At 39.9% G+C, this 21750-nt stretch overlaps 11 protein-coding genes across 11 annotated transcripts; 5 read left to right on the forward strand and 6 right to left on the reverse strand.

The window, feature by feature from the left end:
• Window positions 1–1357: 1357 nt before the first annotated feature.
• On the forward strand, window positions 1358–1805 carry LOC148089674 (histone H3). Its single transcript, XM_087784926.1, has one exon. The coding sequence runs from the start codon at window positions 1367–1369 to the stop codon at window positions 1775–1777; it is 411 nt and encodes a 136-aa protein (XP_087641052.1). The 5' UTR covers window positions 1358–1366; the 3' UTR covers window positions 1778–1805.
• Window positions 1806–3976: 2171 nt separating this feature from the next.
• LOC148089675 (histone H1.4-like) lies at window positions 3977–4596 on the forward strand. Its single transcript, XM_087784939.1, has one exon. It carries the CDS (start codon window positions 3979–3981, stop codon window positions 4594–4596), a length of 618 nt encoding a protein of 205 aa, XP_087641065.1. The 5' UTR covers window positions 3977–3978.
• Window positions 4597–5746: 1150 nt separating this feature from the next.
• Window positions 5747–6182, forward strand: LOC148089676 (histone H2A-like). The gene has a single exon (XM_087784952.1). It carries the CDS (start codon window positions 5755–5757, stop codon window positions 6136–6138), a length of 384 nt encoding a protein of 127 aa, XP_087641078.1. The 5' UTR covers window positions 5747–5754; the 3' UTR covers window positions 6139–6182.
• Window positions 6183–7284: 1102 nt separating this feature from the next.
• Window positions 7285–7713, forward strand: LOC148089677 (histone H2B-like). The gene has a single exon (XM_087784965.1). The coding sequence runs from the start codon at window positions 7302–7304 to the stop codon at window positions 7674–7676; it is 375 nt and encodes a 124-aa protein (XP_087641091.1). The 5' UTR covers window positions 7285–7301; the 3' UTR covers window positions 7677–7713.
• A 1007-nt stretch (window positions 7714–8720) lies between these two features.
• LOC148089678 (histone H4) lies at window positions 8721–9032 on the forward strand. Its single transcript, XM_087787947.1, has one exon. The coding sequence runs from the start codon at window positions 8721–8723 to the stop codon at window positions 9030–9032; it is 312 nt and encodes a 103-aa protein (XP_087644073.1).
• A 1395-nt stretch (window positions 9033–10427) lies between these two features.
• On the reverse strand, window positions 10428–10839 carry LOC148089679 (histone H2B-like). The gene has a single exon (XM_087784979.1). It carries the CDS (start codon window positions 10836–10838, stop codon window positions 10464–10466), a length of 375 nt encoding a protein of 124 aa, XP_087641105.1. The 5' UTR covers window position 10839; the 3' UTR covers window positions 10428–10463.
• Window positions 10840–12170: 1331 nt separating this feature from the next.
• Window positions 12171–13139, reverse strand: LOC148089680 (histone H1.4-like). Its single transcript, XM_087809206.1, has one exon. The coding sequence runs from the start codon at window positions 13135–13137 to the stop codon at window positions 12520–12522; it is 618 nt and encodes a 205-aa protein (XP_087665332.1). The 5' UTR covers window positions 13138–13139; the 3' UTR covers window positions 12171–12519.
• Window positions 13140–15310: 2171 nt separating this feature from the next.
• Window positions 15311–15747, reverse strand: LOC148089681 (histone H3). The gene has a single exon (XM_087809218.1). It carries the CDS (start codon window positions 15741–15743, stop codon window positions 15333–15335), a length of 411 nt encoding a protein of 136 aa, XP_087665344.1. The 5' UTR covers window positions 15744–15747; the 3' UTR covers window positions 15311–15332.
• Window positions 15748–16807: 1060 nt separating this feature from the next.
• LOC148089682 (histone H4) lies at window positions 16808–17119 on the reverse strand. Its single transcript, XM_087788017.1, has one exon. It carries the CDS (start codon window positions 17117–17119, stop codon window positions 16808–16810), a length of 312 nt encoding a protein of 103 aa, XP_087644143.1.
• Window positions 17120–18166: 1047 nt separating this feature from the next.
• On the reverse strand, window positions 18167–18559 carry LOC148089683 (histone H2B-like). The gene has a single exon (XM_087784992.1). The coding sequence runs from the start codon at window positions 18540–18542 to the stop codon at window positions 18168–18170; it is 375 nt and encodes a 124-aa protein (XP_087641118.1). The 5' UTR covers window positions 18543–18559; the 3' UTR covers window position 18167.
• Window positions 18560–19388: 829 nt separating this feature from the next.
• Window positions 19389–19780, reverse strand: LOC148089684 (histone H2A-like). Its single transcript, XM_087809229.1, has one exon. The coding sequence runs from the start codon at window positions 19770–19772 to the stop codon at window positions 19389–19391; it is 384 nt and encodes a 127-aa protein (XP_087665355.1). The 5' UTR covers window positions 19773–19780.
• Window positions 19781–21750: the final 1970 nt, after the last annotated feature.

Consider the following 21750-nt stretch of genomic DNA (forward strand, 5'->3'; position numbering starts at 1 on the left):
GATGACATTGATGAGCTGGAGATGAAGAAGAACTGGCCAGCCAAGTTGAAAGGCTTGACACCATTTCTAGAGCCTATGGAATGGAAATCCTGGCAGATAAAACCAAAATAATTACCAACAACAACAGGGGCATCCCCTTATAGATCAAAATCAATGGACACAGTGTCCAGCTTCAAATATATCAACCAAACAATAAAATAACCGTTTTGAATCAAATTCCTTTAGAAAGTGAGTATTAACTATTCATATTTTTTCTGCAGGTTATATGTCGAATCTGTTCGACAGAATGGTCGTATTAGAATAGGCACGAAAATGAATTCCCACAAACGTCCAGGATGAACTCAGGTATACAGTCACTGTACAAAACGTTCAAGATTGCTTCATTCATAATTAAGTCTAATTTTAACCATCAAGCTTCCGGGAAGCAGGTGTTGGATGAGGCTCTGCTGAGATTCATCCTTAAGGACTGGAGAAGCTTATTTTTTTGAACAAAAATGTGTAAAAACAAAAAAACATGTGCACAAGCATCCTCATTCACAACACACCTTCACTTGCATGTTTACATTTTGTACATATTTCCATTTTTTATTTAACTGTATCAAAACGATGCAATGCAAAACACATGGACTTAAATATTGTATATACAAGGTCATCAAATCAGTGTCAGTTGAGCTTCTGCACTAGGTTGCTTGTAATGATTCATAACGTCCAGCAGATGTCAGTATCAATACAGTGTTGCTGGGTATTGAAACGTTTCATGACGCGTCACTGACCCATCACTACTCACCTCAACCAAGTCACACCACATCTCTTAACAAATGTCAAGCTAAGATAATGAAAACAAAACACGGAAATTTACATGAATAATGGATATGCGAAAAAAGGATATGTTCTGCCATGATCCCACACTGAATGAGAGTTTATGTAGTAAAATGAGAGCCATGAGACACTTAACATACAATGACAAAAGCCAGTCATGCAGAAATGGACACAAGTGTTACTTGATCATAAGATCACGTTGTTGTAATGTCTTCTGTTTTTTATATTCTTGTGTGTGAATATATTTGGCTTGATTGAGTGTTTCCACTTATGTAAATATGTACAGTTGTTTATATTTGTTTTTATGTTGTGTTTACTGATATTAAATTCATTTGGAAAGAATTCAAAGAATGAATGCGTTTCAAACCGGATTCCTCCAATCAGTAGCGACGTTATGTTCCTGTAGGGGGCAGGCGTGCACAAGTGACCAATCAGGAGGGGACAAGAACTAGGCGTCTCAGTGACGCGCGAGCTCCTGACTGTTTAAAAGAGGAGCCAACGCTGCTCTCGCTCACACTTCTCTGTTGAGGAACACAACTCTACTACAATGGCAAGAACCAAGCAGACCGCTCGTAAGTCCACCGGAGGAAAAGCTCCCAGGAAGCAGCTGGCCACCAAGGCTGCCCGGAAAAGCGCCCCGGCCACCGGCGGCGTGAAGAAGCCTCACCGTTACAGGCCCGGCACCGTCGCCCTGAGAGAGATCCGTCGCTACCAGAAGTCCACCGAGCTGCTGATCCGCAAGCTTCCTTTCCAGCGTCTGGTCCGTGAGATCGCTCAGGACTTCAAGACCGACCTGCGCTTCCAGAGCTCCGCCGTCATGGCTCTGCAGGAGTCCAGCGAGGCCTACCTGGTGGGTCTGTTCGAGGACACCAACCTGTGCGCCATCCACGCCAAGAGAGTCACCATCATGCCCAAAGACATCCAGCTGGCTCGACGCATCCGCGGGGAGAGAGCTTGAAGCAGCACCTCCGTCACAACAACGGCTCTTTTCAGAGCCTCACACATGTAATAACGAGCTCATGGTTCAACACACGTTACTCGCATAGTTTATCTAACATCAGAACTTGATTCATCCTTGATCTGAAATATTAATGATTATATAGATCTTTGGATCTCAATGTAAAGCAAAATCAATATATGGGCTTGAATCGGTTCATATGGAGTAAAAGTCTCATGACTCGGGTAAGGGAACCCTTAACACTCGCATCAACAGGACATTGACCTCATGCTGACCCTTCACTATCACCTACTCTGTGCACAAACTCTTCCTGAAAACCTGCAATAGATTTAAATTAATCACTTGAGCAGAATTTGTGTTGCATCAGTAGAAGATGAACATTTCATCAAACTTGTAGTAGATGCTATAAAATACCAGTATAAAGTTCATTTAAACCCTTTCAAAGTTTGGTGAAATGGTCCAAGACGGCTTCAAACATCAACTTTTGTTTAGTTTTGTTCTAGTCAAGGTCAGCAATAAAGGATACAAAAAATATCTTGAATCAAACTTTCATTTCATATGAGAATCTTATATTTTTCATCTTATTTGTATTTTCTTGACTATAACACGTCAAGATAACATGTGTTCATTGGTCTTACATCACATTTGAGAACATTTAACTATTGAAACAAAAGTGACATAAAACCAACTTCAGTCACTGCAGAATGGCTGCCTTGGTGTTTGATTCTGTTTTTCTATTGTTTGTGTTTTCTTGTTTTCATTATTTAATTCTGTACTGTTGAGGAAAACAATTCTTTATGTACTAATTTAATACTGTTTTGTTTACAACACTTGAAATAAAAGTTCCTCTTTGTTAAACTCTTGTTGGATTATTGGAAGTTTAAACTACAAGTCCTTCCAGTGATGACATCTATAAGTAGTATTTGTGTCTTTTTTTGTTTTCTTGCTGTCACTATAGATAAACTTTATAAATCTAGTCAAAAGAAGTACTAGTACAAATCAGACGTACATTTTGAACAAACCAAAAACCCTTAAAGAAGCCTTGATGATTAAAAAAAACTATATTATGTGGAAAATATTTGATGATTCATTCCTGGTGAACAGAACAAAGTTAGATCAGTTTCAGCTTCAGTTTCAGATCAGAATCTTTGGTTATTTAATAATGTTTATTTACTTGACTATAAAATCGAGTAGTCGCCTGTGTTCAGTGATATAATATCACATTAAGTTTTCTTTAAATACTAAATTTTTATTTCTGTTTAAATCAAACTTCCAGACTATCAGCATCATAGTCGGAGTGGAAGTTAAAATTGTTAACTGTCCAAGAAAGACAAATATATCTATGAAAATAAAGCAGCATAAAACTATGTTTAATTATTGAAGGATTTCTAGAACACAGACGTCCTTGTAGTGATGATTCATTTTGTTAATACTACTGTATTCCGAAGATTAACTTCATGCAAGCTGAATATTTTTGTTTACGGAAGGCAGTTTATTCCATCTGTCTATCTAAGGTCTGAGACAGATAAACAGCCAAATGACTTAGTTGAATAAAATGTTTGATATATCGAGTATCAGTGTTATTACTTGTGCCATCTTATTATTACTTAAAGTCAAAAGTTGTATTTACTATTTAGAAAACATGTGTCGTGTAGTCGAGCAGCGAGTGAGTCCAGTGACATCAAGCGGCGCCTGTAAGTGTGTGTTTGATACTTGAATCAAACGTCAAATGTTTCCACATACGTGGAGAAAAGTCACATTAAAGACATTCAGATGCGAGACAAGAAGACGATTCTACCTTAAAAACATGGTTTGAAGACGTTTTTATTCATTTTACAACTTTTATAGGAGAAAAACGAGGAAGAAATCTGCGAGCACGAGCGCTGACGACAGCAAAGAGGTGAAGTTATGACGATTCACAGCAAATATTGAGAATATAGTTAAAGTGTTTGTGTGTCAAACTTGGAAATAAACATGTCAGCTTTCATTCTTGTTCAGTAAAATAATGATTTATTTGATCCGTGTTGTTGTTTTTCAGCTTGAAAGTCGAAGAGAAAACACAAGAGAGCAGCAGTGAGACGCTGCTCGCTGGAGCTGCAGCCGCCTTCACTCTCCACGGTTCTCATGCTGGGTTTAAATGCATCCCATTCCCCGCGCATGTCAGTCTAGTCTGACCCGCGTTAGATTGAGAATCTGAGATCATGGCAGAAGTCGCTCCAGCTCCCGCCGCCGCTCCGGCCAAAGCCGCCAAGAAGAAGAAGACGACGAGCAAGCCCGCCAAGTCTGGACCCCCCGTCAGCGAGCTGGTCGTCAACGCTGTGTCCGCCTCCCAGGAGCGCAGCGGAGTCTCTCTGGCCGCCATCAAGAAGGCTCTCGCCGCCGCTGGATACGATGTGGAGAAGAACAACGTCCGCGTCAAGACCGCCGTGAAGAAGCTGGTCGTCGCAGGAACTCTCGTCCAGACCAAGGGCAGCGGAGCTTCCGGCTCCTTCAAGCTGAGCAAGAAAGAAGCTCCTAAGGTCAAGAAAGCTGCACCTAAAGCCAAGAAACCCGCAGCAGCCGCTAAGAAACCAGCAGCGGCCAAGAAGGCCAAGACCGCCGTGAAGAAGACAGCAGCCGCCAAGAAGTCACCGAAGAAGGCGGCAAAGAAGCCAGCGGCGAAGAAAGCAGCAGCCAAGAGTCCCAAGAAGGCCGCAAAGAAGGTGGTAGCTAAGAGCCCCAAGAAGGTGGCGGCGAAGAAGAAGCCAGCGCTCAAGAAATCTCCCGCCAAGAAGGTCGTCAAACCCAAGGTCAAGAAAGCAGCTCCTAAGAAGAAGTAGACGCTCAAGTCTCTGCTGACATTAAAGGCTCTTTTCAGAGCCACTCAACTCCTCTACAGAGCACCTGTCACTCAACTCCTCTACAGAGCACCTGTCACTCAACTCCTCTACAGAGCACCTGTCACTCAACTCCTCTACAGAGCACCTGTCACTCAACTCCTCTACAGAGCAACTGTCACTCAACTCCTCTACAGCGCACCTGTCACTCAACATACAACATGACACACGCTGTTAATAACAATTATTCACTGACATGTGACATTAGTTTAGACTTAAGTTCACATGTGAATTTTATTTTTACCTTTCATTGAACTGAATACATTGATCATTAAATATCAAATCCTAGAAAAATGCATGTTTAAATCATAATTACGTATTTATATATATATTAGATAAATTGTGGATTAGAACATATTTAACATTAAGAAAAACATGTGTGTGTATACTGTATATATATAGTTAAGAGATCGAACCTATCTAAAGTTATGTAAAAAATACTAAAATCATTATATATATATATACATATATATTGGCTAAAAGTATCATATTTATATTTAAGAGTAAAAAAAATATGTATATTTACAGTTGAATCAAACCTATATATATTCTTCGCCCATTTATGTTTGAAAAAACGTGTTTATTGAGATACAGTAGGAAAGTTTAGTCAATGTTAAAAGGAGATTAATTTATATCTGGTGGTAAAATAAACATGAGAAATGCAAAAAAAAACACTAAATGCATAAACTATCAAATCATCAAGTTAAATTAACATGTTACTGTTTTGGGAATATTTTGATTTATTTTAATGTTACATTTATCAGAATATCCTCATAACAAGATTATTGACGTCTGGAATCGATATAAGCAGCTGATGCTCGCAAAACTGTTTCTCATCTTCATCTTAAGAAATAAAACATTTACATTTACGATTTATCTTTAGATTGATCAGTTTATACACGTGTGTGATCAATAAAAACATACAAACGATCAGTTCCAGCTCATGTGTGACCACGCCCCTCTAAGCGACCCCTCCACAAACTCAACTTTTCATTGGAGGAAAGGTTTAAGAGGAAAAAAACCGCCTTCCACTCACGCATATATAAAGAGAATGTCCGCTTTTCACAAACACATATCGAACTTTCTTCGTCAGTATCAACCATGAGCGGCAGAGGCAAAACCGGCGGCAAGTCCCGCGCTAAGGCCAAGTCCCGTTCTTCCAGAGCTGGACTCCAGTTCCCAGTCGGTCGTGTCCACAGACTGCTGAGGAAGGGAAACTACGCTCAGCGTGTCGGCGCTGGTGCTCCCGTCTACCTGGCAGCTGTGCTGGAGTATCTGACCGCTGAGATCCTGGAGTTGGCTGGAAACGCCGCCCGCGACAACAAGAAGACCAGAATCATCCCGCGTCACCTGCAGCTGGCTGTCCGCAACGACGAGGAGCTCAACAAGCTGCTCGGAGGAGTGACCATCGCTCAGGGTGGAGTGTTGCCCAACATCCAGGCAGTCCTGCTGCCCAAGAAGACCGAGAAGGCGGCCAAGAAATAAGTGGAACAACGTCCTTGAAACTCAACGGTTCTTTTCAGAGCCACACACGTCAACTATAGAGTCAGTCGTTGATTCGTTACATTTGTATTTGGTGAATTAACAAACTTCAACTACACGGACAAAGACGAATGTTAAAATCCAGACCAGTTTCAGCAACGTATCGTAGAACGTTAAGGACACTAATAAAAAAAACTGTTTAATTCATCGTGAATCAGAAACCCGGTTAAAGGGTTTTATTTACATGCTTGAAAACTATATTAAAGGACATTTTAAGCACCTTTAAAATTGGATGAAATGTATGATCGACCACGAATCATTCATTAGAAAACATTAATATAAATGTATTAATTTGTGTCGTTTTATTTATCTAATGTGTCCTTTCTTCTCTGTGGGGCCACTTGACCAACAAAAAACATTACATTACAATTATAATGCGTTGATTTTCACAATCTGAGGCAGTTAAGGAGAACAATTTTTACACTATCCTTTAAAAATGGATTAATCTAATCTGGATGGTCACCAGCCTTTATAATGTGAATTATTCCCAGTGTCCGTACATTTCCATATATAAGCAGATCCAGTTATAATAGCGAGACAACATATTTGTGTTCATAAAGGTTCGTGAAATATAATCATTTGTTTTAATACACGCTCGTGAAATATAATCATTTATGTTTTCACAAACGCTCGTGAAATATGTGTTCATACATGCTCGTGAAATATAAATAATCATGTGTTCATACACGCTCGTGAAATATAATCATTTATGTGTTCATACACGCTCGTGAAATATAACCATTTATGTGTTCATACACGCTCGTGAAATATAATCATCTATCTGTTCATACACGCTCGTGAAATATAATCATTTATGTGTTCATACACGCTCGTGAAATATAACCATTTATGTGTTCATACACACTCGTGAAATATAATCATTTATGTGTTCATACACGCTCGTGAAATAGAAATAATGTTACTTAAATTCAACGTAATTGAACCGTTTAGACATAAAGAACTCAAACAATTAAGAAGCGAATCAGCCCGCCACTTTTGAAGCAGCCAATCAGAATAGGGCAACCAGGCACTGGCCAGAGCAGCAGCACGACTATAAGAATGTCCGCAGAGCTGCAGCTTGACATTCGGTATCGACCCTCGTCATCATGCCTGAACCAGCCAAGCCTGCGCCCAAGAAGGGCTCCAAGAAAGCCGTGACCAAGACCGCCGTCAAAGGAGGCAAAAAGAGGAGGAAGTCCAGGAAGGAGAGTTACGCCATCTACGTGTACAAGGTGCTCAAGCAGGTCCACCCCGACACCGGCATCTCCTCCAAGGCCATGGGCATCATGAACTCGTTCGTCAACGACATCTTTGAGCGCATCGCCGGAGAAGCTTCTCGCTTGGCTCACTACAACAAGCGCTCCACCATCTCTTCCCGGGAGATCCAGACCGCTGTGCGTCTGCTGCTGCCCGGTGAGCTGGCCAAGCACGCCGTGTCTGAAGGCACCAAAGCCGTCACCAAGTACACCAGCTCCAAGTAAACCTCCTGCAACCCAACGGCTCTTTTCAGAGCCACTCACTGCATCTCATGAGCCCCGTCTGTGTCCAAATATTACTCAGCAATGTGATCGTGATAATGAAGTATATACACCTTTTACCAGATTAATGTGGATTTAAAATATTAAATAAACTAGTATAATTAATAATGGGCTGAAACGTTGTCAGCAGGTGATATTTTATACTGAAAAGACTTGTATAGTTTTGTGCAACATTAACGGACATGAAGTTATTAAAATATTTGATCCGCAAACGTCAAGTCCTCCGTTGTGTCCCAAATTAAATCAATAATCACGGCCAGTTTCAAAAGTCTCTTTAGATGCATCGCTTGGTCTGTTAGGAACTGATAAGGTCGTATTTATGTATCTCCCAAAATTACACTTATTTTAACTTATTTAACAAAAAATAAAAGGTTTTTCTGTTGAAGCTCTTTGACCGTGTGACAAGTGAAATATGAATAGAATTTAATGTTGTTACTTACCTACACTTTACTCTCCTGTCACAACAAACAAATAAATGACAAATTCAACTAAACATTTCCGAAAACGCGTAGCAGAGACATGTATTTGAATATCTGTACTTATGCCTCAAAAACCAAACCATTTATTTTGGTTCATTATTAAGGTTTCTATTAAAACAAGATGCATGATGATCATGCATAATAGAGTGATATCTAATAATGTAATTTTTAAACGGATTATAACAGCACTTATAGTAAATGAACTGTGTTATGTTTACATTCATCAAGTTAATTTTCTTATAGAAGTATAATCTATAATTGATATGTGAATTAAATGATTTCACTTCTACTAATAAATGTGAGCCTTAAGTTGATAAATAATGTAAAACATCTTAAAAACGGTCATTGTTACGGTTGAGCTGATGTCTGAAGCAAGTGACGTCATTACATGGTTTGCGCACTTTTCTAAACCACTCCCCCTGTTTTCGATAACGTCCGCCCAGTTTAAATAAATAAAGCGGCTTCACAGAAGCTGACCATTCAAACTTTGAACACTCGAACTACTAGGATGTCTGGACGAGGCAAGGGCGGCAAAGGACTGGGAAAAGGAGGCGCCAAGCGTCATCGCAAGGTTCTCCGCGACAACATCCAGGGAATCACCAAACCCGCGATCCGCCGTCTGGCTCGCCGCGGTGGAGTGAAGCGTATCTCCGGCCTGATCTACGAGGAGACTCGTGGTGTGTTGAAGGTGTTCCTGGAGAATGTCATCCGTGACGCCGTCACCTACACCGAGCACGCTAAGAGGAAGACCGTGACCGCCATGGATGTGGTCTACGCTCTGAAGAGACAAGGTCGCACTCTGTACGGCTTTGGAGGTTAAACATCAGCGACAACCTAATGACACAAAGGCTCTTTTAAGAGCCACTCACTCCCTTTAAAGAGAAGAATCCACGTTTTTTCGTTTCTCAGTTGTCAACTGATTTGTAATTTATTAAAAAACAAGCGTCTTATTGAAAGAGCTTCACAATAATCACCAAACCTACACATGAACTGGTTAACACAAAATCCACATTTTAACTTTGAACATGGAGTTTGAACAATGTGTGACCCAGACCTTTATTAAATAACAAACACTTAAAACTAGTTATTCTGAATTACAAGAAGAGAATCCCTTTTTTTTTTTTTTACATTCCACAAACTTCGGTCGTGGAAACCAAGAAAGCAGCTCCCTGAACTTCTCTCTCTCACTGTTTGAGGTTGAGTTGAAATATAAACATTAACTAATTGATTTTTTTATGATCAAAAAGTTATTGTGTTTAAATTTGGTGATTTTTGAGCATTAGCACGATTGATTGTGAATCACATTCATAATTTAAAATGTTTCGATTCAATTTCAAATCGACTTTTTTTTACAAAAGATAAAAAACTGATTATAGAACGTTCGTTTGCATCCAATCCCACATTTTCGGTTGAACAATAAGTTATAATTACCATTTAAATATGGTTTTAAATTGTCAACTTCAGGCTCACATTTATTTACACTAGATTAATCATTTGATTCATATTATTTGTGTATTACATGTCTAAAAAGAACAAGCATCACTTACTATAAGTGCTGTTATCTTTTTAAAAATTACATTAGATATTACTCTAAAATGAATTACCATCATGCATCTTGTTCTGATTGAAACCTAAGTAACTATTAGACAATAAACCAAATTAAATAAAAAATTGAAGGATAAGTGCAGATATTCAAGTAAAGTCTAAATGTCTCTGCCAAGAGAAAACAACTGTATTTATAAAGGAAGTGGAAACACTCAGCTCTATTTTTGGGGGATTCATCAAATATTAACGTATCAGATCTGAGTTGAATTACATGTAATTTTATTGTATTTGTTGTGACAGGAGAGTAAAGTGAAGGGAAGTAACAATAATACATTCTATTCATATTTTACTTTTTGTCATACATGACCTCAAAGAGCTACAACGGAGTAATGTTTTTGTCATATCAGGAAAGACCAAGCGATGAATCTAAAGAGACTTTTGGAACTTGTCATGATAAACGAGGACTTGACTGGTTGCGGAGAAAATATTTCATATGAAACTTACTTTATGTCCGTTAATGTTGACCAAGAAAACGACACTCAGAATTGACCGGTTAACTTTGGTCCATTTAGTATTTTAAATTAAATTATCTGGTATAAATTATATAATTCATAATCATTTTCATAGTTGAGTAATATTTGGACACAGACGGGGCTCATGAGATGCAGTGAGTGGCTCTGAAAAGAGCCGTTGGGTTGTAGGAGGTTTACTTGGAGCTGGTGTACTTGGTGACGGCTTTGGTGCCTTCAGACACGGCGTGCTTGGCCAGCTCACCGGGCAGCAGCAGACGCACAGCGGTCTGGATCTCCCGGGAAGAGATGGTGGAGCGCTTGTTGTAGTGAGCCAAGCGAGAAGCTTCTCCGGCGATGCGCTCAAAGATGTCGTTGACGAACGAGTTCATGATGCCCATGGCCTTGGAGGAGATGCCGGTGTCGGGGTGGACCTGCTTGAGCACCTTGTACACGTAGATGGCGTAACTCTCCTTCCTGGACTTCCTCCTCTTTTTGCCGCCTTTGACGGCGGTCTTGGTCACGGCTTTCTTGGAGCCCTTCTTGGGCGCAGGCTTGGCTGGTTCAGGCATGATGACGAGGGTCGATACCGAATGTCAAGCTGCAGCTCTGCGGACATTCTTATAGTCGTGCTGCTGCTCTGGCCAGTGCTTGGTTGCCCTATTCTGATTGGCTGCTTCAAAAGTGGCGGGCTGATTTGCTTCTTAATTGTTTGAGTTCTTTATGTCTTAACGGTTCAATTACGTTGAATTGAAGTAACATTATTTCTATTTCACGAGCGTGTATGAACACATAAATGATTATATTTCACGAGCATGTATGAACACATAAATGATTATTTATATTTCACGAGCGTGTATGAACACATAAATGATTATATTTCACGAGCGTGTATGAACACATAAATGATTATTTATATTTCACGAGCGTGTATGAACACATAAATGATTATTTATATTTCACGAGCGTGTATGAACACATAAATGATTATATTTCACGAGCGTGTATGAACACATAAATGATTATATTTCACGAGCGTGTATGAACACATAAATGATTATTTATATTTCACGAGCGTGTATGAACACATAAATGATATTTTGTCTCGCTTTTATCACTGGATCTGCTTATATATGGAAATGTCCGGACAATGGGAATCATTCACATTATAAGGGCTGGAAAACACATGATTAAATTCATCTATTTTTAAAATAACAGTGTAATAAATGTTCTTAACAGCCTCAGATTGTGCAAATCAACATTATTTTTATTCGTGGATTTTAATATTCCACTTAAATATTTTCATATTAATAAGTAAATATAGCACATAGGTCTGCAACCCGCGGCTCCAGAGCCATATGAAGCTCCTTCCTGCTTGATCCGGCAGTAGAGGACACATGGGAACACACACATAAAAACCCCCGATACAAATAAATACATTTATATTAATGTTTACTGATGATTGATTTAGCGAGGTCTACACTTTATGCATTAAGTGTTTAAATTATTTTTACATGTTTCAGTTTTTTTACTTTTATCATGTTTATTTTACCATTTAAATGAATCTCCTGTTGTTAACATTAACTAAACTGTATTTTCAATCAACTTTTTTCAAAACCATGACAATATACATAGGTTTAATTTAACTATATATATAAATATATATACTCTTTTTTTTTCACTGTTAAATATGTTCCAATCCATTAATATACATAATACATAATTATGATTTGAAGTGTGTATTTTTGTAGGGTTTGATATTTAATGATCAATGTATTCAGTTCAATGAAAGGTAAAAATAAAATTCACATGAACTTGAGTCTAAACTAATGTCACATGTCAGTGAATAATTGTTATTAACAGCATGTGTCATGTTGTATGTTGAGTGACAGTTGCTCTGTAGAAGAGTTGAGTGACAGTTGCTCTGTAGAAGAGTTGAGTGACAGTTGGTCTGTAGAAGAGTTGAGTGACAGGTGCTCTGTAGAGGAGTTGAGTGACAGTTGCTCTGTAGAAGAGTTGAGTGACAGTTGGTCTGTAGAAGAGTTGAGTGACAGGTGCTCTGTAGAGGAGTTGAGTGACAGTTGCTCTGTAGAAGAGTTGAGTGACAGTTGCTCTGTAGAGGAGTTGAGTGACAGGTGCTCTGTAGAAGAGTTGAGTGACAGGTGCTCTGTAGAAGAGTTGAGTGACAGGTGCTCTGTAGAGGAGTTGAGTGGCTCTGAAAAGAGCCTTTAATGTCAGCAGAGACTTGAGCGTCTACTTCTTCTTAGGAGCTGCTTTCTTGACCTTGGGTTTAACGACCTTCTTGGCGGGAGATTTCTTGAGCGCTGGCTTCTTCTTCGCCGCCACCTTCTTGGGGCTCTTAGCTACCACCTTCTTTGCGGCCTTCTTGGGACTCTTGGCTGCTGCTTTCTTCGCCGCTGGCTTCTTTGCCGCCTTCTTCGGTGACTTCTTGGCGGCTGCTGTCTTCTTCACGGCGGTCTTGGCCTTCTTGGCCGCTGCTGGTTTCTTAGCGGCTGCTGCGGGTTTCTTGGCTTTAGGTGCAGCTTTCTTGACCTTAGGAGCTTCTTTCTTGCTCAGCTTGAAGGAGCCGGAAGCTCCGCTGCCCTTGGTCTGGACGAGAGTTCCTGCGACGACCAGCTTCTTCACGGCGGTCTTGACGCGGACGTTGTTCTTCTCCACATCGTATCCAGCGGCGGCGAGAGCCTTCTTGATGGCGGCCAGAGAGACTCCGCTGCGCTCCTGGGAGGCGGACACAGCGTTGACGACCAGCTCGCTGACGGGGGGTCCAGACTTGGCGGGCTTGCTCGTCGTCTTCTTCTTCTTGGCGGCTTTGGCCGGAGCGGCGGCGGGAGCTGGAGCGACTTCTGCCATGATCTCAGATTCTCAATCTAACGCGGGTCAGACTAGACTGACATGCGCGGGGAATGGGATGCATTTAAAGTCAGCATGAGAACCGTGGAGAGTGAAGGCGGCTGCAGCTCCAGCGAGCAGCGTCTCACTGCTGCTCTCTTGTGTTTTCTCTTCGACTTTCAAGCTGAAAAACAACAACATGGATCAAATAAATCATTATTTTACTGAACAAGAGTGAAAGCTGACATGTTTATTTACACGTTTGACACACAAACACTTTAACTAGATTCTCAATATTTGCTGTGAATCGTCATAACTTCACCTCTTTGCTGTCGTCAGCGCTCGTGCTCGCAGATTTCTTCCTCGTTTTTCTCCTATAAAAGTTGTAAAATGAATAAAAACGTCTTCAAACCATGTTTTTAAGGTAGAATCGTCTTCTTGTCTCACATCTGAATGTCTTTAATGTGACTTTTCTCCACGTATGTGGAAACATTTGACGTTTGATTCAAGTATCAAACACACACTTAGAGGCGCCGCTTGATGTCACTGGACTCACTCGCTGCTCGACTACACGACACATGTTTTCTAAATAGTAAATACAACTTTTGACTTTAAGTAATAATAAGATGGCACAAGTAATAACACTGATACTCGATATATCAAACATTTTATTAAACTAAGTCATTTGGCTGTTTATCTGTCTCAGACCTTAGATAGACAGATGGAATAAACTGCCTTCCGTAAACAAAAATATTCAGCTTGCATGAAGTTAATCTTCGGAATACAGTAGTATTAACAAAATGAATCATCACTACAAGGACGTCTGTGTTCTAGAAATCCTTCAATAATTAAACATAGTTTTATGCTGCTTTATTTTCATAGATATATTTGTCTTTCTTGGACAGTTAACAATTTTAACTTCCACTCCGACTATGATTCTGATAGTCTGGAAGTTTGATTTAAACAGAAATAAAAATCTAGTATTTAAAGAAAACTTAATGTGATATTATATCACTGAACACAGGCGACTACTCGATTTTATAGTCAAGTAAATAAACATTATTAAATAACCAAAGATTCTGATCTGAAACTGAAGCTGAAACTGATCTAACTTTGTTCCGTTCACCAGGAATGAATCATCAAATATTTTCCACATAATATAGTTTTTTTGAATCATCAAGGCTTCTTTAAGGGTTTTTGGTTTGTTCAAAATGTACGTCTGATTTGCACTAGTACTTCTTTTGACTAGATTTATAAAGTTTATCTATAGTGACAGCAAGAAAACAAAAAAAGACACAGATACTACTTATAGATGTCATCACTGGAAGGACTTGTAGTTTAAACTTCCAATAATCCAACAAGAGTTTAACAAAGAGGAACTTTTATTTCAAGTGTTGTAAACATAACAGTATTAAATTAGTACATAAAGAATTGTTTTTCTCAACAGTACAGAATTAAATAATGAAAACAAGAAAACACACAAACAATAGAAAAACAGAATCAAACACCAAGGCAGCCATTCTGCAGTGACTGAAGTTGGTTTTATGTCACTTTTGTTTCAATAGTTAAATGTTCTCAAATGTGATGTAAGACCAATGAAAACATGTTATCTTGACGTGTTATAGTCAAGAAAATACAAATAAGATGAAAAATATAAGATTCTCATATGAAATGAAAGTTTGATTCAAGATATTTTTTGTATCCTTTATTGCTGACCTTGACTAGAACAAAACTAAACAAAAGTTGATGTTTGAAGCCGTCTTGGACCATTTCACCAAACTTTGAAAGGGTTTAAATGAACTTTATACTGGTATTTTATAGCATCTACAAGTTTGATGAAATGTTCATCTTCTACTGTTGCAACACAAATTCTGCTCTGATTAATTTAAATCTATTGCAGGTTTTCAGGAAGTTTGTGCACAGAGTAGGTGATAGTGAAGGGTCAGCATGAGGTCAATGTCCTGTTGATGCGAGTGTTAAGGGTTCCCTTACCAGAGTCATGAGACTTTTACTCCATATGAACTGATTCAAGCCCATATATTGATTTTGCTATACATCGAGATCCAAAGATATATATAATCATTAATATTTCAGATCAAGGATGAATCAAGTTCTGATGTTAGATAAACTATGCGAGTAACGTGTGTTGAACCATGAGCTCGTCATTGCATGTGTGAGGCTCTGAAAAGAGCCGTTGTTGTGACGGAGGTGCTGCTTCAAGCTCTCTCCCCGCGGATGCGTCGAGCCAGCTGGATGTCTTTGGGCATGATGGTGACTCTCTTGGCGTGGATGGCGCACAGGTTGGTGTCCTCGAACAGACCCACCAGGTAGGCCTCGCTGGACTCCTGCAGAGCCATGACGGCGGAGCTCTGGAAGCGCAGGTCGGTCTTGAAGTCCTGAGCGATCTCACGGACCAGACGCTGGAAAGGAAGCTTGCGGATCAGCAGCTCGGTGGACTTCTGGTAGCGACGGATCTCTCTCAGGGCGACGGTGCCGGGCCTGTAACGGTGAGGCTTCTTCACGCCGCCGGTGGCCGGGGCGCTTTTCCGGGCAGCCTTGGTGGCCAGCTGCTTCCTGGGAGCTTTTCCTCCGGTGGACTTACGAGCGGTCTGCTTGGTTCTTGCCATTGTAGTAGAGTTGTGTTCCTCAACAGAGAAGTGTGAGCGAGAGCAGCGTTGGCTCCTCTTTTAAACCGTCAGGAGCTCGCGCGTCACTGAGACGCCTAGTTCTTGTCCCCTCCTGATTGGTCACTGGTGCACGCCTGCCCCCTACAGGAACATAACGTCGCTACTGATTGGAGGAATCCGGTTTGAAACGCATTGATTCTTTGTATTCTTTCCAAATTAATATAATATCAGTAAACACAACATAAAAACAAATATAAACAACTGTACATATTTAAATTAATGAAAACACTCAATCAAGTCAAATATATTCACACACAAGAATATAAAAACGTATCAACTTGTGATATTTGTGAATCACGTTCATTTTTTTCGTCAAAGTTTTGTAATTGTAAGAAAGTAAGTTTGTCATCATAAAAAAAAAAGAAAGATTTTATAAATAATTCAATGACATTGTGGTGGACAGAATGTGAACATATAAATATACAAAAAAAAGGTCTGTATTCTATTCTTGCAGAATAACTTTAGTTACTGTTTTTTAGTGATAGTTTTTTGATACATTTTAAATAAAGGTTTGGATCAAGTTAAACACATGCTTGAGAGTTAGATCTGATTAGCTTCAGTTTTAATCAACTCCCTGTTCAAGGTTAAGTTAAACATTTGTGTCATTAAACAGTTAATGTTTGATTCACAATTGTAATGTACATGCATCATTTCAAGTCGAGAACATGTTTTTTGTGGAAAAATAATTTCCAAAATATCGATACACTTGCATCGTTTCTGAAAGATCCAGAAATTCCAACGTGGACTTAACATGGACTGACAAACTGTGTAGTAAACTTGAGTAAATTAAAGTTTGTCTGCAATTAAAATTATCACATCATTCATCAGACTGAATCTGAAGACAAGTTAACCAAAATTCTCCATATTCACTTTGTAGTTGCAGTTTTATCATTGCAGTGAACAATTTGTTCAACACTGAGAAACGAAATAACGTGGATTGATCTCTTTAAAGGGAGTGAGTGGCTCTTAAAAGAGCCTTTGTGTCATTAGGTTGTCGCTGATGTTTAACCTCCAAAGCCGTACAGAGTGCGACCTTGTCTCTTCAGAGCGTAGACCACATCCATGGCGGTCACGGTCTTCCTCTTAGCGTGCTCGGTGTAGGTGACGGCGTCACGGATGACATTCTCCAGGAACACCTTCAACACACCACGAGTCTCCTCGTAGATCAGGCCGGAGATACGCTTCACTCCACCGCGGCGAGCCAGACGGCGGATCGCGGGTTTGGTGATTCCCTGGATGTTGTCGCGGAGAACCTTGCGATGACGCTTGGCGCCTCCTTTTCCCAGTCCTTTGCCGCCCTTGCCTCGTCCAGACATCCTAGTGGTTCGAGTGTTCAAAGTTTGAATGATCAGCTTCTGTGAAGCCGCTTCATATAGTTCAACTGGGCGGACGTTATCGAAAGCAGGGGGAGTGGTTTAGAAATGTGCGCAAAAAAGTTACAATGACGTCACTTGTTTCAGACATCAGCTCAACCGTTACAATGACAGTTTTACATTATTTATCAACTTAAGGCTCACATTTATTAGTAGAAGTGAAATCATTTAATTCACATTCATATCAATTATAGATTATACGTCTATAGTCTATAATTAGCTTCATAAAAAACAACAAAAAGAACACACATCACTTACTATAAGTGCTGTTATAATCCGTTTAAAAATTACATTATTAGATATTACTCTATTATGCATGATCATCATGCATCTTGTTTTAATAGAAAGCTTAATAATGAACCAAAATAAATGGTTTGGTTTTTGAGGCATAAGTACAGATTTTCAAATACATGTTTCTGCTACTACGCGTTTTCGGAAATGTTTAGTTGAATTTGTCATTTTTTTGTTTGTTGTGACAGGAGAGTGAAGTCTAGGTAAGTAACAATATTAAATTCTATTCATATTTCACTTGTCACACGGTCAAAGAGCTTCAACAGAAAAACCTTTTATTTTTTGTTAAATAAGTTAAAATAAGTAATTTTGGGAGAAACATAAATACGACCTTATCAGTTCCTAACAGACCAAGCGATGCATCTAAAGAGACTTTTGAAACTGGCCGTGATTATTGATTTAATCTGGGACATAACGGAGGACTTGACGTTTGCGGATCAAATATTTTAATAACTTCATGTCCGTTAATGTTGCACAAAACGACACACAAGTCTTTTCGGTATAAAATATCACCTGCTGACAACGTTTCAGCCCATTATTAATTATACTAGTTTATTTAATATTTTAAATCCACATTAATCTGGTAAAAGGTGTATATACTTCATTATCACGAGCACATTGCTGAGTAATATTTGGACACAGACGGGGCTCATGAGATGCAGTGAGTGGCTCTGAAAAGAGCCGTTGGGTTGCAGGAGGTTTACTTGGAGCTGGTGTACTTGGTGACGGCTTTGGTGCCTTCAGACACGGCGTGCTTGGCCAGCTCACCGGGTAGCAGCAGACGCACAGCGGTCTGGATCTCCCGGGAAGAGATGGTGGAGCGCTTGTTATAGTGAGCCAAGCGAGAAGCTTCTCCGGCGATGCGCTCAAAGATGTCGTTGACGAACGAGTTCATGATGCCCATGGCCTTGGAGGAGATGCCGGTGTCGGGGTGGACCTGCTTGAGCACCTTGTACACGTAGATGGCGTAACTCTCCTTCCTGGACTTCCTCCTCTTTTTGCCGCCTTTGACGGCGGTCTTGGTCACGGCTTTCTTGGAGCCCTTCTTGGGCGCAGGCTTGGCTGGTTCAGGCATGTTGACGAGGGTCGATACCGAATGTCTGGTTTCAGGTCAACGGACATTCTTATAGTCGTGCTGCTGCTCTGGCCGGTGCCTGGTTGCCCTATTCTGATTGGCTGCTTCAAAAAGTGGCGGGCTGATTTGCTTCTCAATTGTTTGAGTACATTTTATGTCTTAACGGTCAATTTGATTTAATTTAAGTAACGTGGTATAATTATTATTTATATTTCACGAGCGTGTATAAACACAAAAATGATATTGTCTCGCTTTTATCACTGGATCTGCTTATATATGGAAACGTCCGGACAATGGGAATCATTCACATTATAAGGGCTGGAAAACACATGATTAAATTCATCTATTTTTAAAATAATAGTGTAATAAATGTTCTTAACGGCCTCAGATTGTGCAAATCAACACTAACATTATTTTTATTTGTGGATTTTAATATTCCACTTAAATAATTTCATATGAATAAATCCAGCACTTAGGTCTGCAACCCGCTGCTCCGGAGCCATATGAAGCGGCCCTGGCACTAAAGAGGACACATTAGAACAAAAACCCCGATACAAATAAATACATTTTAATTTTAAGGATGAATGATTCGTGATTGATAAAGTCAGGTCTACGCTTTATTTAATCTCACTTAAACCTTTATAATAAAATAACCGCGTTTCTGATTCATAATGGATTCGATTTTGCTGCTCCGAATGAGTTTTTAATGTGTTCTAAACGGCTCTAAATACACTATAACGGCTGCCGAACACTAGTTTAGCGTATATATTTGCATCAACGACTGACTCTATAGTTGACGTGTGTGGCTCTGAAAAGAACCGTTGAGTTTCAAGGACGTTGTTCCACTTATTTCTTGGACGCCTTCTCGGTCTTCTTGGGCAGCAGGACTGCCTGGATGTTGGGCAACACTCCACCCTGAGCGATGGTCACTCCTCCGAGCAGCTTGTTGAGCTCCTCGTCGTTGCGGACAGCCAGCTGCAGGTGACGCGGGATGATTCTGGTCTTCTTGTTGTCGCGGGCGGCGTTTCCAGCCAACTCCAGGATCTCAGCGGTCAGATACTCCAGCACAGCTGCCAGGTAGACGGGAGCACCAGCGCCGACACGCTGAGCGTAGTTTCCCTTCCTCAGCAGTCTGTGGACACGACCGACTGGGAACTGGAGTCCAGCTCTGGAAGAACGGGACTTGGCCTTAGCGCGGGACTTGCCGCCGGTTTTGCCTCTGCCGCTCATGGTTGATACTGACGAAGAAAGTTCGATATGTGTTCGTCAGACTCGGACATTCTCTTTATATATCCGTGAGCGGAGGGCGGTTCTTTCTCGCGCTTAAATCTTTCCTCCAATGAAAAGTTTGTGGAGGGGTCGCTTAAAGGGGCGTGGTCACACTGACTGTATGTTTTTTATTGATATACAACAGCTAGATATAACAGCGAACTAACAGCTTTGTGCCTTAAATGATTCCGGCAGAGAGAAGCTCCGTTGTTTTCTCATTGTATACAATTAAAATGTGTTTCTTTTTAACAATCTTTTTTTTTCACTCATCATCTTTGACTTTGCTAATAATGTAATGTTTGCCTATAACTTCAAGACATTTTTTTGTTTAACAGGAACTTTCTTCATACTTTGTCACCTAAAGTTTATTTGCTGATGTTAAAGTTCAATTCTCCCATGGTGCAACGGGACATGATCGGGGCAACAACGATGGATCCAAAATCGCTTTAAAACTCTTTCCAAATCTATGCAACATAAGCAATTATTTTTAAAGAAGTAACGGCACCGTTGGGTTAATATTGTGCTTAGACACTGCCTGGTATCTTTCAACATTTATGAATAAAGTCTCTTTGTTTGATTTCCTCCACAAGAGACCTCAAAAGAGTGAAACATATTTTCCAACACTCTGTGGCTCACCCTCAGCAGTCCACGCACAACTCCTCTGGATGGATCTTGACCTTCCCTTCCTTCCTCCCTGATTCTAACAACGCCCACCAGAGCAGAGGACTGGCCCGGGTCATGATGCCCATGGCCTTGGAGGAGATGCCGGTGTCGGGGTGGACCTGCTGGAGCACCTTGTACACGCAGATGGCGTAACTCTCCTTCCTGGACTTCCTCCTCTTTTTCAATGGAAGTCGATTGTTTGAATTTATTTGTTGTATTAACGGTGCACGTTAGTTTTGTTTAAACAACATGATTTAATAAGAATATGTTTTTAATGAAACATCAAGTTTGTAAATAAATATATAACGGTTTTCTTACTCGCGTTTATAATTACACATGCTTTTATCTGGAAACTTCAGGCCAATGAGAATAATTCACGTTTGAAAAGCATCTATTTAGTCTATTTCAGAGAAAGGGGTAAATAAAGGTAGGTCGGGAAGTGGTTTCTCATTTCATTTTTAGTGACTTTGTTCCCAAACACGACTACTTGAAACAGAATAAAGTATGCTTCAACAACAACAGCATTTTGTTTATTGAAATTCATTTTGGTTAGTATCAGTTGCCCTCATACCGCGTCATAGTTTTGTTTATTCGCAATAAGATAATTTATAATGTATTATTCCTTAACACATTTACATTGTGGCCGTTAGGAGACGCTACTGGGCCTCATACAATTGTGGGAAGGGGGAAATTAAGTTTTGAAATTCAATAATTTTAACCATGGCCCTGAACATACAAAAGCAAGCTTCTCCTAATCTTCGGATTAAGGGATTTTACCACCCAACTTGTGACCATGTTATGTTCTATGTCAACCTAACAACCAGACATTTTAAGTGAGTTGTTATATCTGAATAATTCTCTTGAGACTTGATTAAACTCAAGCAAACATGTATCCACAAATCCAAGCTGTATATGTCACTCCTTTATTATTAAAATAAGTCAGAGTAAACATTTCTGGAAAGTCATTCCACAAGGAACACAGACATTTTTCTCTTGCAACTTATTATATTTACTAGCTTGTATAGTTAAAGTATCAGTGTCCATTATAATATATTTAACAAAAGCATACTCATGTACAAAACCGCAGAGAAATTGACTCAAGTTTCAAAAGCAGAAAATGTAAATTAAATTAAACAAGTACTGTAGTCCCAACAATAATAAATAAGTCATACTGGGTTTTCAAGTTTATGTATATAGATTGCTCTTTTTCCCTCCAACTAAGTATAGAATCAGCATTCTTTACCTCAGTGCAGTTTTGTACATTTAGGAATGGGTA

This window comes from Callionymus lyra, chromosome 1 (assembly GCF_982586985.1).
Source record: "Callionymus lyra chromosome 1, fCalLyr1.hap1.1, whole genome shotgun sequence".
In the NCBI taxonomy this organism is placed as follows: Eukaryota; Metazoa; Chordata; class Actinopteri; order Syngnathiformes; family Callionymidae; genus Callionymus; species Callionymus lyra.